This window comes from Spermophilus citellus, assembly GCF_964194105.1.
Source record: "Spermophilus citellus genome assembly, chromosome: 4".
NCBI classification, from domain to species: domain Eukaryota; kingdom Metazoa; phylum Chordata; class Mammalia; order Rodentia; family Sciuridae; genus Spermophilus; species Spermophilus citellus.
In genome coordinates, this window is record NC_138185.1 from 40,035,570 (window position 1) to 40,050,925 (window position 15,356).

General features: G+C 35.2%; 1 protein-coding gene across 2 annotated transcripts in view; it reads left to right on the plus strand.

Annotated features, from left to right (window-relative positions):
* MACROD2 (mono-ADP ribosylhydrolase 2) overlaps nucleotides 1-15,356 on the plus strand; it is a 2,040,087-nt gene that overhangs the window by 720,213 nt on the left and 1,304,518 nt on the right. For both annotated transcript variants that reach the window (XM_081290808.1, XM_081290809.1), the window contains exon 5: nucleotides 11,280-11,396. In XM_081290808.1, the coding sequence (XP_081146934.1) occupies nucleotides 11,280-11,396 (117 nt within the window). The remainder of the gene's footprint in view (nucleotides 1-11,279; nucleotides 11,397-15,356) is intronic.

The window sequence follows — 15,356 nt, forward strand, 5'->3', positions numbered from 1 at the left end:
TGGGTGGCTGCCAAGGTCTTTCCACATGTTTTGGTCCTAAGCATGTGGACATAAAGCACTCCAACCAATACAGGGCTTTATCAGCAGGGAAAGTGAGAATTGATGGTGGATAGGCTACCAACAATCTCTTTCATAAGTGGTATTTTCTTTAGGCAAAGATTTTTTTAAGGATATGTGGAATGATATGCACAGGCTAGATCTTAAAATAATTGGTTTACTATACAGTTAGCAACACTTAGACATATCTTTATATTCTGTACAGGATTTTAATTGGCTTCTCATCCTCAAATCTAGCAATGTTCATCAATTTATATTTTTCAAGGAAATCTTAGGGACTATTTTATATATTTCTGAGAAATATTATTTTTTCCTCATTTGGCAACTCAAGTCCAATAAAAGAAGCACAAATCACTGTTTCTTGGGTATCTATACATTATTTAGGTCTTAGATTTTAGGGGGAAAAGACATCACCTGTTTTCTAAAGACCAGTTCCTGAGCATATGGACCAGATAAAGGAGGCTAGCTCTATGATCTATAACTGAAAAGTGCTCTAGGTTCCTCAGCTAATAAATGTATAAATGTTTATTCCATTACATTTATCATCTTCTCCTGGGATCAGAGCCCAAATCTACTCTTCAAATTGACCAGTGAGATCAAGAGATTCGTAGAAATAATTTTTGAAGTTAGCCCAAAGCAGTCTCAAATAGCTAAACCAAATTCCTCACATCTGTGAAGTTTCAAGATGTAGATCTCCTTGTCATTGTATTGTATTTTCTCACCAATATTTCTTCTCTTCCCTAAAGGGAACACTGATGCTATTCAGTACCTAACACATAAATCTTTCATGAGGCTATAGGTGACCTGTAAGGGAATCAACTTTTCACCTGATTATTTCAGCTGTATTGTTTTTCTTCCCCCAAGACTTTAGGACAGTTATTTAAAGTTATTCCCTTGTGTCTTTACTTGAAGGTGGATTATTGCTTTGTATCTTCTTCTTTTTCTTCTTCTTCTTCTTCTTCTTCTTCTTCTTCTGAGGAGGAGGAGGAGGAGGAGGAGGAGAAGGAGGAGGATGTTGATGCAGGATATATCTCTGCACCAAACCACCTTCAAAGTTAGTGTTTTAAAACAGTTATTTAACTCACCATACTATGAGTTCATCATTGAGCTAAGCAATTCTTTTCCACTTAGCTGGGCTCACTCATGTGTCTGGTCCCTTGCCAGGAAGACTGAATGCAGGATGGTCCCAGCTGGGGTAGCTTATCTCTCCTGCACACAGTCTCTTGTCCTTCAGCAGGCTGGCTTTGGTTGTTCACATGGGAGCTGAGCAGGGCTCCAAGAGGATAAGCAGAAGCATAAAAGGCCTCCTGAGGCTTAGACATAGAACTGGTGCACAGTCATTTCTGCTTTATTCTCTTGGCCAAATAAGTTACAAAATCATCCCAGTTTCAAGAAGTGAGGAAGAAGATTCCATCTCTCTGTGAGAGAGATCATATTGCTAAAAGCACAGATACGAAAAGAGAAATAATTGCTGTGATTTTTTCAAAAGATCTATCATTTAAGATTCTTTGAGCATTTATTCAGGCACTATAGAAACTATACAACTGCTGTCTAATTCAGTTCTCATAAGGACCCCATGCAGAAAGTATTAATATTATATACATTATATAGGTACAGAAACTGGCAGTGTCATTTGAGAATTCTTTTAATATCCAAGACTCTTAAACTTCAAATTTTTTGAATGTACAGATATATACATGTGTATGCTTAAATTTATCTTTTAAATTATCTTTTTATTAAAATTATAAACATAAATAAATGTTTGAATATATTTTTCCCACATAGGAATGTGTTCTTGAGTGTCTTTACTTTGGAGACCATGCACCAAGGACCTCCTTATGCCCAAGGCATTTCATGATTACTATGTATAACTTTGAGTGAAACAGTGTTTATTCAAAATCTTACTTTCTCCTGGCATTTAGTTCTAGTTCCAGTTAATATTGCCTGCTACAAATGCAAACTGTTAAGGGCAGAGACTTGTTAGATATTTGATTAGAACTTGTGAAGGAATATGAGAATATGATTCTAATTAAATTTAAAGATGTTCTTCTCTTTTGTAAGAGTCAGGACCCATAGCTTCATGTGTCTATTCAAATCACTGACTAAAAGCTCCAAATGCTCACCTCTTTCTGGAGTTTTGTCAAGAAAAAAAAATGTGGAGGAGTGATTTTCAAAGTTCTCAAATAGTGGTGTGCATCTATATTATCTGCAGAGATGATTACAGGCAAATTCTGGTGGCCCAGTGCTGGAGAGAATGAATTTATGTATTTTGGCTTGGGTCTAGGAATCTGCATTTCTATCCAGTTCCCCAAGTGCCTCTCCAGTAGTGAAACAAGAATGTGCATTGACTACACTTAAGGGACATATCTGTTTCATATGCCATTTAACAAGTAAATGACCTCAGCAAGTCACCTATTTTGATACTTAGTTTCTTCAGCTAAAAGTGGTAAAGCCCAATACCATCTTAAAAGATTGTTTAGAGAATTAAATATGTGGTAATTTTATCAAAGAACTTTATAAAATATAACAGTTATATGTGCATGCCTACAGACTTGTTGATCTATGCAAGGATATATTTTCCATCCAAAGGTATTCTATATTCTGTAGATTAACTTTTCTTTTTACATTTTTATTGGTGCATCATAATTATACATAATAGTGGGATTTGTTGTTACATATTCATACATGCATACAAGAAAACAATATAATTTGGCATATTACTTTTAATTTCAGGGAAAACATGGTTCTGAGCCTTCCTGTCTTATTTAATTGGCTCTCAAGGAAGAGACTATTGTTTATACTTCTTTGTATATAGGAGAAAATGGAGATTAAGAACATAGACTTTAAGTTCAGGAAATAGGGACTCTGATCCCGGTTCCTACATGATCTTGCACTAAATATTTAACTTCCACTTTGTTTGTTGAGTATTGATCCTAAAGGATCCTACCTTTCAAACATTTATGATGAATAAAAAGGGAGCATGGCCAACATATATTATATACTTGATACATACCAGACCCCTTTAAAGTTCTTGTCAATTTACTCAAAAGATCCTATGATGTTGAATGGAGGTCCTATGTGGATCCCTATTTTATAGATAAAAAGAATCCAGGCATAGCAATTAAATGGCACTAGGATACAATTCTCTAATATCTGATTTCAAACCATCCACTTTTCACATTGTAACATTACTTCTTATTACTTCTTATAAAGGTGAAACCTTATAGCCACCTGCATACCAGAAGGCACATAGTGAATCCTCAAAAGATGTAGCATTGTTATTACTATGGGTATTATTGAATTTCCTTGTAGTTTCTTGCAGAATGTTTTGTGCAAGATAGTTGTTTAATAAATTTATATTGATTTGATTTCAAAAGAACCCTGTTGTATTCTCTTGGGCTTCTAAGATGTATATTTAGTGAGAGAAGTCTCTTATATTTTGAGGCTAATATGATTTGTATGACTGCTTTTAGATTCAGTTACTGTCTTTTATTTACAAAAGAAGATTAAATGACTATGTGTAAATCTAAGAACTCCAAAATTTCCCTTTTTAAAAACTGTTTAGAAAATTGTATTGTAAGATAAGGAAGAGACCTCACAGGGCCAATTTCAAAAATAACTGGATTTCATTATATGGCCCTTTTAGTATTTCTCAAAACAAACCCATATTTTGAACTCTGTGTTTGTTTTGTTTTGGGTTTTTAAAATTTATTTATTTGCTGGCTCTGGCATTCACTGGCCCACAATATATGATGAGTTCCTATTCAATTCTTTTATGACTTGGGTTTTTTTCTCTTCTGTTCTCAGAATTAACTTGTTCATTTGTTTATAAAATGGGTAACTTTATACCTTATGAATGCCAGAGAAGCAGATTGGATTTCATGGAGTAAAATACATATTAGATTTTTAAAATATTGAGATGGCTGCATTTCCCATTTCTTTTGTCTTTATTTTTGCAGTTTAAATATTGGGAGAAGACTGTCCTATAATAGAATTCTCAAACTCTATGATCCAAGGCAATATTGAAAAAAATGAAAAATAATTCCCCAAGCACACTTGAAACCTACCTTTCTACTCTGCCCTCAGACAGTGCAATTCATTATGCTATAGTCTAGGAAACCTAACTAATAGGCCCTTATTAATAGGATAAAGTCCTCTGAATTTAGCCTTTGCCAGATAATTGGAGGATGATGTCTGGGAGTCAAGGCTCTTGCCTCAGTTAACCATCTGCTTGCAAGCACTTAGGCAGTGTTATCAGATGTTAAATGGCAGGTTTGTCAGGTCAGCAACAAGCCTGGTCTTTAGAAGGTGCTACGGCTAGACTCCCCTTAGCCCTGATGAAGAGCAGTCCTGTAAGTGACCTCAGTATTCACTCCAGCGCTAACTCACCAAACCACACGTAGTTTCTAGACAGTCTTCAGCCTTTATCTTCTATTAGTCTGGTTTCAATCACAGCTATTTGAATACGTAGGAGAGGGTCAGCTTTGGATGTTCACTGAGCTTTCCAATTCTAGCTTGATTAAAGACTTGAGGCAAAACTAGAGGAGTGAGCTTAGATAGATAATATGTTCATTCCAGTAAGAAATTCTGAATATGTTGCATAAAAGTTTAAAAAATGGCAGCGATCAAACTGAATGAAAATTACCATTTGTCATTTACAACATGAGTGACTATACTAGTCAAGACAAACTGCCATCAGAAGCATCCCATAATCTCAGAGGCTTTACATGATTGAAGGTTTATCTATCATTTGGTTCAGCTTGGGGTGTGGAGGTGGAGTCAGTTAGGAACTAAGGAACTCTCCATCTAGCTGCTCTACCATCTTCTGGGGTGCTGGTGTCCTGTGATGGAGCCTCTACATCCAGCCCACAGACAATGGCAGGTCGCATGCAAGGGAGTTGTGGGCAGGATTTTTAAGGACTGGACACAGAAGTAGTTCTATCACTTTTACTTACACTCTTTACACAGGACTCAATCTCATGATACCCTCCTGTCAAATCACTGCAACAACAGCACAATAAGGGTGACTGGGAAGCTGCATGCCCAGGAAGACATTAAAGTGGGCTTTTGGTGAACACACTGCAGTCTAGCTACAGCAATTTTGAAAAATTCAATATATAGTTCTATTTACATATGAGCTTCATTGTCTTTTTTCCTATAAGATCTGCTTCTTGAATCAGGTAAGAATTACAGATGGTCCTGTTGTTCTCTGGAAAATGTGCCGTGGTGAAGTATCTTACATGTTGCTAAGCTTCCGCCTGGCTGTCTTAGCCTGACCCTTAGTGAAACCTAAAGAGGTTTTCTATTGAGCTGTATCAGACTGTAGAGAAGAAGTGGGTGGGAGTCTGGGGATGTAGCTCAGTGGTTTAGTGATAGAACACTTGCTTAGCGTGCATGAAGCCCTGGGTTCAATCCCCAGGACAAAAAAAAAAAAAAAAAAAAAAAAGACAAGAGAAGAAGTGGGTGAATTTTCAGATTCCATGTATCTTTTGTCATAGTTCTTGTCACCAGATTTGTGATTATAACAATGGGGTGCATATACCACTTTACTTTTTGATTAACCTGACCAGTTCCTCAGTGTTGTTAAAAAAAAGAAGAAAAAAAAAGAAAAAGAAACTAGGGCCTGGGAATGTAGTTGATTGTTAGAGCACTTGCCTGTCATGTGTAAGACACTGGGTTCAATCCTCAGGATCACATAAATAAAATAAAATAAAGGTATTGTGTCCATCTACAACTAAAACATTTGAAAGAAATTATACTTCTTGTTCTCCCAAATTTAGTTCCACTATATTAAACAACTAGAGAGTCAGTTATTAAGATCCTAGGGACACATAAGGGAATAATTCACTTTCTGCTCCCTCAAAGAACAGTTAGGCTGAGGGAGTAGATAGATCTTGTACACATAAGCATTTGACTGCTTGTTTAATAGGTATAAAACAATTTATAAGCAAGAGAAGAAGGGTACACACCTGAATATTATGATAATAAAAAGATATTATTTTGTTAAAGGTTGTAGCAGATAGTTTTTTAAAGAAGAAAACATATGAACTAGAAGCTGAAAAATGAGAAAGACCTTATTAAGCAGAAAAGACAAGGGAGAGGGTAACTAGATACCCCAGGTAGAAGTAGAGGGTATTTGGTAAAAATGCCATGGTACAGTTAGGGAATTATGAGGTCTTGGGAAAAGGAAGAAGAGCGGGATGATATGAAGTTAGAAGTGGAAGTTGGATTGAAATTTGTGAAAAGTCTAAAATGCCGCAATTTGGAATTAAGAATTTTATAATGAGACATATGGGAAATAGTAAGGACTAACTGAGTAAGGAAGTAAAGATGATTGGATTTGCATTTCTGAAAAGTAAGTCAAGAAACAGAAATGGCAGTAGAAAATTTTAAACTCCCTTGTTGAGTTTGTACACGTAGGACTATTCTCTTTTTATCTTTTGAAGACAAGACTTTTAAGCACAAGAACTGATACAATTGATATTGCCATCGCATTCTATCTCACATGCTTCCCCTCAACCCCAAGTCACAAATATAGCTCTGAAATGACATAAGATCATGTTCAAACTTGTCAAAGATATAGTATATAGTCTCAGCTTCAAGGAGTGGCAGAGAAGTTTGCATCAGAATAACCTTCCTTTCAATAGTAATTATAAATTATTAACAAAATATAGGCAACAACAAAATTGCTTGTTGTCAGTATGGAGCAACTAAGAGCAGGATGACACTAAAGATGATTCAGCCTTTGAGAGAAGGAAACCACACTGTTTGAGAACTACATTGAAGAAAGCACATGGCTTTGATCTTGAGGAACCTCCCTACTCCATGTGGCAAGTGACTAATAGAACTCAAACAGAAAACAACAGTTTTATTTGGCATGAGGAATCATAGGACTGACTTGATACTGTCAGAGTGACTAAAAAATGATAAGGGTACCCCAGAAAGAAGATCCAAAGAAAGGGGAGCCCCCAAATCAACAAACACCTCTTTAATCCTTATCAAGCCTTGAACAATGCATGTGCAGGAAGAGACTCTATAAAACCAAGCAATAAAAGCTAGAAAGCTGAGAGAATGGAGAAGAAAATCTAGCAACTTCTTATTTATAGCAAATATATAGAGTTTGAAATTTTAGGTCCCCACCCCACACTTGTCCCCAAGTAAGAGAGACTTGGCTTTCACCTTGTATTTTCTATTGAAACTCAAGAAGGACAAAACCTTCATTTTATCTGATAGTAATTTATCTGCCTGCTAGAACAAAATTCAACAATGTGTGGAGGAAGATAATAGAATCTAAATAGTCTACAATATATTATTCACAGTTTACAATATGCCATCAGCAACTACTAGACATACAAAGAAACAAGAAAATGTGACCACAGACAGTGAAAAAAGGAGTCAATATAAACAGACCCATAGCTGGCCTGGATATTAGAAATGACAGACATGTACTTTAGAATCACCATGTGAAATATATTAGAAAATGTGCATGAAAAGATAAATGCAATTGATAAGAAGATGGGAAATTTCAGAAGTGATACAAACATGGTAAGAAAAAAATCAAATGGAAATTTCAAGAACTGAAAAATAATCTGAAGTTAAGAATAAAAATTTGGTGGAATTAATGGCTGATTTAACACAGCTCAGAAATAAAAACACAAGTAAAGAAAATTAGTAAAAGACATGAACAAGGGCTGGAGTTGTAGCTCATTGGTAGAGTGCTTGCCTCGCATATGTGAGGCACTGGGTTCAAACTCAGCACCACATATTAATAAGTAAATAAAATAAAGGCCCATCAACAACTAAAAAATATTTTTTAAAAAACCATGAACAGACCCTTTTAAAAAGAAAGGGATGAATGACTAATAAGCATTTGTCAAGATATTTAACATCATTAGTCATCAAAGAAATGTAAAATGAATGCTCTTTATGGCCATCAGAATAGCTAAAACTAAAAAAAAAAATAACAGCATCAAAGGAATGCTAAAATATGAACTATACATTGCTGCGGTATGTATAACTGTCTAATCATTTTGGAAAACCATATGTCAGTTCTTTATAGAGGAAAATACATAACAGTACCTAAACAGAAGTTTCATATTTGTCCAGGGAAATGAAACATATAGCTACAAAGGATTTTTACAGTATGCAGATGTATTCATAATAACTAAAACCTATAAATAATTCTATGTACATTCACAGATAAAGAAATTCTGGTGATCAATAGTGGAATATTACTCAGCAATAAAAAAGTCACAAAGTTCTAATATTTTTAACACATATGGATTTCAAAAATATGTTGAGTGAAAGACACCAGAACCTCAATCTGAAACTAAAATGTAACTACTAAAATGTAGTTGTGGTTATCAAAACCAAACAAAGGCCTCCCTGTGATTGGTGATATGGGAATTTGGATGGAAAGGGCACAGGATTATCTTTGGAGCTGTTGGAAACATTTTGTATCTTTACTGTCATCATGATTAGTTGGTTGTTGCTAAAATACATAAGAACTTCACACTTAAGATCTGTGCCTCTGATTGCATATATGTTATAAATCATAAAAAAGCATTTTTATGTAATGCTTCAATATTTTCACACCCAGGGATTCAGGTAAGGCTGCCTGGATTCAAGACTGGATCAGGGAATTATAATGGTTAAAGGATGGTTGCTGCATCAGACAAATCTGGGGTTTTCAATCACGTTGCCAATTCCTTGTGAATGTAAGCAAGTTACTAACCTCTTCCTAAGTTCTCATAAAATGGAGATGATAAAATTAGAATCTGCCTTATAAGGTTGTCTTTGGTATTGTGCCTGGCACATAGATACATTCAATACATTTAAGCCGTAATCATTATTATTAAATAGCTCTTCAGCTAGACTTTCATTACTCTAATACAGTCAGGAATACTGGTATGACCATGAAGATTTTAAGAATTAGATATCTGCAAACTGCATTAGGCTGCAATCTAAATAGGGCAGACAACATTTGACAGCATATGATTAAGTATACTGGTGAATCCTATTTTAGTTATCCATTTCAAACTAAGTTAATAATTATCTCTTTGCCAAGAAAAACTGTTCACTTTAAAATTCTTTTCTTGAAGCTCTTGTTCTTAAAAAAATTCAAACGTAGAGCAATTAGAACATAATTTGTTTCCCATCTCATAATCACAAAATCAAGTGTGTAAAACTCCTCACTACATACATAAGTACATGTACATGTGTACAGGTGTGTTCATATAACTTTAAATAAAATTGTGGCCGTACTATACATACTTTTCTGAATCTAGAATTTTTACTTAGAAATCTTTTCACATTTAGGATTCTGTTTGTTCAAAAAGTTGATCTATTTTTAAAAATTGATGCATCGTAGTCTATGGCATGGATGGACTTTTCTTTTTTTAACAAACTCCCTATTGATGAACATCTGAGTAGTTTCAAGTTTTCACAATTATAGAGATGCATACCTTTTGCACTTGTGCTAATAATGTCATATATTAAATTTAGAAAATTATAATTGCTAGGTGAAAGAGTTCGAGCAAAAATTTTTGACCTTTTCTTGTACGAGAAAAACTATTTTGAGTGTATGTGTGCAAGAATAGTGAAAGAATGAGTATGAAAATGTTGAAGCGTTCTCTGAGTAGTAAATGATGATTTTTGTATTTTTTGCTTGTTCTATTTCTCATTTTTTAAAAAGGAAGAGTTGCTTTAAAATTTTAACAAAATTTCACATTAGGGTATTTATGATAGCTACACTCAATTCAGTGCATAATACTGTATAATACAGTCAATTCAGTGCTGAATACCTCCCATGCAGAACATTCTTCAAATTCCATGCAAAACTACCTTTATTGACACTGAGGAAACTGGAGCTTGGAGCACACATGGCTGGTATAGATTCTGGATTTCAACCTAAATTCTGTGAAACACTGCAGTCCAGAGTAATCTTGAGTGAATTCATTTTGATGAGAAGGTTTTTGCCTTCTTTCTCAACCTTAGCAGATATGTAAGTAGTGATATAGACACTCATTGAGCTAAAAATGTTGCTTCCATGGTTGTCAGAAGCCAGCATGGACATTGGATAAGTTGTACTTTTCCCAGTGACAGTATCTTCAATATCCAGCTTCCTCTAGAAATAAATAAAATTAAGAGCAATGATAACTTCATGGTGTTACAGACTGTGGAGAGAGGCGAGTTCTTGAGACCTCTGAAAATCTAGTCTGCTTTTGCATTCCAGATTATTATTCTTCCCTCTTTCTCTTTCCCTTGGTTTGCAATCTCATATTTCCTTTCTGTCCACAGGGCCTATTTAGCAATGACTGAATGCCGAAATTCTCAATTTCCTAGTTTATGTACCTATGGATTTTTAGCCCTCCACCTGTGCACTTACCCCAATTCAGTCACAGAAGTTGCTAATTTCGAGTGAGATCAGATTTGTATTTTCAAAAGTTGTTCTCACTATAAAGGATTCATGCAAAGGGGCCCAAATGAGAAGCCTGCAAACTGATTATACCTGAGGCTAGTCAAGAGTAGACTGCTGCTTAATTAGCAGAGTAACAAGAGTTGCAGCCATTCTGTTTCACTTCGTGCCATAGGAGCTAGGAGTGGGTCTTCTTTGTGTTTATTAAGAGGTAATCTAGCTCCGCATCTACCAACAAGTCAGGTACCCTGGAGAAATGCAATCCTGTTGGCATCCTGCTTTTGTGATGAGAAGTTGAGCAGAGGTTTCATTTTTTTTTTTTTTTTGGATAGCTTTGATTTTTACCCTCTTATTCTTAAGGAGAGTACAAGTGTTTCAGTCTGGCTTCCTTTTTTCTTGACTTCTAAAACTTGTGATATCTTGGAGTCAATACTTAAGAGCTCAGAAGAGACAGTTGTTAGCATTTTTTCCCAACCATGTTTTCAGTAACATTGAGTTGATGACATGAAATTAGATGTGGCGGGTATATTTGTAAGAGTGAAATTGGAAAATACAACATATCAAGAGAACTTAACATTTACCAGCACACTGCCTCTATCACTCCTCTAGTTCTGCTCACCATGTAAACCAAATCCACACAGAGCAAGAGAGAGAACATAGTGTTTTAATGTACCATGAGTTTTCTTCCATAGGGCTGTGGGTCTCTAAGAGGAGAAAAATTGAGTTCCCTTTCTCTTCCTATCTCATGTTTTACATTTGTTTCCCAAAGATCAAATATAGGCTAACTTTCTTCTTTCTCCTCTAGTGGATGGCTGCATTCATAGAGCAGCTGGCCCCTGTTTGCTTGCTGAATGTCGTAACCTGAATGGCTGTGAGACTGGACATGCAAAAATCACATGTGGCTATGACCTGCCTGCAAAATGTAAGTCCAGCTTTTTTGAATACTTTTTAAAACCATATGAGAAGTCTTACCTTGTCTTATTCCCCAAGTGCATAATTGGGGAAAGAAATGATAGTAGTGGTATTTAATTAAATGTGCTTGTAGTCAGAGTTTTTGTGTGCCTGTATTTATGGTATTTAACTGCGGGTGATTCTTTTGGTTGTTGTTGTTGTTGTTGTTCGGGTCTTTAACAGAATGTCTCTGAAATAGGAAAATAAAATATGAGCAAAATATACATTATAGTATTTAAGTGCCACAAGTGACAGCTTCTGGAAATGATGCCAATTTCTTATTCCTTGTTCAGGCTTCTTGATTGTGAATGTGTTTAGAGCAAAGGAGATCAAAGTGATGCATTGTGTTTTCAGCTGCCATGTAAAGGCTGATTGGCAATTACAGCCAAGGCATCTGTCACACTTTGCTTTCAGGAAAAGCCAGTGGAATGTGGTTGTCAGTGTGAGAATATATTTGCTCCTTGAATGTGGAATGGTCAAAATTTACATTATATTTGAATTGAGAAAAGTACTGCATTTAATTGACCTTGTTGCTCAGCCAACTTGGGTGGGGTGGTGTAGAATAAAAATACTAAGAGAGAAAATGGTTAAAGGCACGGCTTTTTAAATCACATAATCTTCAGGGCCAAGGCAGGGAGTTTCATTGCACTGTTAGGGTGTGCATTGACCCGGAAACTGAGACACCAGTTTATTGATTATCCTATTCACCTGCTTCTTATGATATTTCCCAGATCTGTGACTACATTTATGAAAACGAGAAGCTGGTTGTGTGTGTATGTTTTTAGCAGTGGAGAAAATATGATTAAAAATTATAACACAACTTATAGGATAATATATGGACTCTGTATAGACAGATTGTGTAAGAATGAGTTTCCCATGGATGTGTGAATGGAGAGATAGTGTGTGTAGTGTAATTCTAAAGGTTACTTTAAAAGTATGTTTAAACTTGAAGATTTATATTAAAGAATAATGTATTAAAATTGCATTTTTTGTAAATATTATAAATACTATGTTTTATTTTGCTCACTATGGATTGCTATAAAAATATATCAACTGAATATTGTGTAATTTTTTCTCTTACGACTTATCATTTTTAGTGTTCTTAATCTTGTGTTGAAAGAGTCAAATCATGTGACAAATGGCCCCTCACAGTTACAGAATATATATTTATATCAAATGAAACCCTGTTTACGGAGGTGATCAGAATGTTCCAGTAGTTCTCCCTCTGAGTTAGTTCATGATCTGAGTATTAAGCTGATTTTCCCTTCCAGGATTATATAGTCTCATGTTTACAAATGCTCTCTTTCCTTCCTAATGCTACCTTTGTGATATAGCTGAACTATAGTATTCTGAGAACAGGCAGATTGTTGACTATTTTCAGACTCATGTCTGCCCTTAAACCAAGCACTAAGCTGGGTCTCCAATTGATTCAATTCTTTCTTAGGTATTAAAATACAAGTCAGAAATCTCCAACTCTGAATTTTCTTTAGTCGGATGATAGCTCTAGCTTATGGGTTGCAAATGTGATAATTTTTAGTGGGCTTGCTGCTATTTGCTATCTCTGAATAAGTTATTCTGCTTCCTTTTAATGTCGATCATCTTATTTCAGAGTTATTAAAGACTTACACAATACCAGGCACTGAGGTATGAAGATCAATAACCTAATACCTGTTTATACTATAATCATATCTTGTAGCTAAGAGTCCTATCTTTGAGCTAAGGTGTTTCTTTCATGGGCATCCTGGGACAAATGTGTATTTGTTGGATGCAGACTCTAAATGTGGGTAGTCCCAGGACTTGGTATAAAATTCACATGAGCTTAGATACTGAGAGCCTGATATATTCTCAAATCACTACATGAAGTTCACAAGGCATGTTTTGTTAAAAAAAAAATCCAACAAAATAGAAGCTAATAGACTAGCATGGCAGTGCCACCTCATAAAAATCAACAAACAGAGTCTTCATGACAACATATTGGTATTTCTGTATATTTAAAAATATTAATGATATAGGATAATGGAAAGAATATGAAAATGATTAATAATACCTTACACTCATATGTCACTTTAAAATATTTCCCAGTACTTTCACAAGCCCTTATATTTTAAATTATGTTTTATAAACACTGTGTGTTCATTTTCCTGTTTCCTATTCCTGAGAGATGTTTTTCTTGCTCATCAATTTGGTTCATCCATTTCAGAGTCATTAACAATCCACAGATGTGCTTTTGTAGTGAGAGAATGAAAAGGAAGCTCATTACATACTGTTTGGGTCATTTTTCCCCTCCATGTTTAATAATTCTACGACAGTTTGACAGTGGAGACTAGTTCCTATCTGTCCTCTGAGACGATGGGTTTGCCATTACAGGGATACTAAAGTCAGTCATCCAGCTACAAATGACGATATCTTCATGTGTCAGCAATTTGTTTGGAAAATGCTATTATCTGGGGTATAGGCAAACTTGAGCATTTTGGACTGGTCCTTGCTTTTTTTTAATGCTTGCTAAATTAGTTTATTCACAAATGATTGTATTTGAATTCATTATATGTGTAGCCTATGTTCTGAGACTCATCATGATTGATGGAATGATAAGCCCCACGTACTCAGTTTCTTCTTCAATGCCTGGATATTTTAAGTGATTTCTTTCAATGCCAAAATATCCAAACATTTTTCCCAAAAGGAATCTTGAGCATCAAGAATTTTAGGTAATGTTCTATTGAAAACTATTGCTAAACTAACTTAGAAAGTGGACGAAAGACTATTTATATAACTAATTCTTGGGATCTACAAGATTAGACAATTTTTAGTAAAATTTCCATTTCTATAGTTGTTTAGAAGCTTGTACACATGTGGGATATTTCTTTCTATTCATGCTATCACCATTCTGTCAGAATAATGATCAGCTTCATGCCAGCAAGTTTTCTCCCTCTTGGTCATAGTGCTAGTGTCAATGTCTAGCATAGTGTCTCCTAAACTTGTGCCAAAGAATCAAATGAAGGAACTGTTTTAGAATCTTTTTACTGGGAAAATGGATTTTTTAAAGCTGCTTATTTCAAATACTTTCCATCCTGCAGAATATGCTGCACAGTTCTGGTAGGGTTAACATACCTAAATCCAGAGTCCTGAGACTTGTCTGCAAAGCTCAACTTGATGTGACCTTTTCTTTTCTGACATCGTCCCCTTCTGTGCTTGCCTTGCTCACCAAGCTTCTCTGCAGATCCTAGATGTCTTGACACTGGTGTTCCCTCTACTTGGAATGCTGTTCTTCAAGATACCTACATGGCTTGCTCCATTTACTCCTCAAATCCTTGTTTAAATGTAACCTCAGGTGTCACTTTAACCTATTCATAATTATTTCTCTGCCTTATTTTTTAGTTCCTTATTTGTAGCATGTAACCTTCAACTATATTATTATTTCATTATCTATCTCTCTCTACCAGAATAAGGGCAGAGACTTTAAGGGTTCATCTTTTCCCCTTGTTTCTATACCCATATAGTTTATTAAAATACCTAACATATAACAGAGGCTTCAAAGATATTTGTTGAATGAAGAAATGATAAGTAACTAAAACCTTTCAAAATCCTCCATTGGATTTTTCCTTAAACATAGACTTATTAGCCTGATTATCTGTGGGCTTCCATGATTTACTGTCATATTTGAACTACTTTGTATGATATGAATTGCTAACAGTGGTATCTCTGTGCGTGGTATCTGTATTCAAGGCTATCTTTGATCCTTTTCACCTATCTCCCAGACTTAGCTCAGATATCACTGCTGCTGTGAAACAAGTCTTCTCTTATCACTTCAGCTAAAAGTGACTTCCTTTTTTCTTCAAACTCCAGAATACTGCATGCTTACATGCTGAGAATATTCTTCACCTGCTACTTTTTATGTACAAACTTTCTGCCTTTCTAATATATTCCCTTGTAT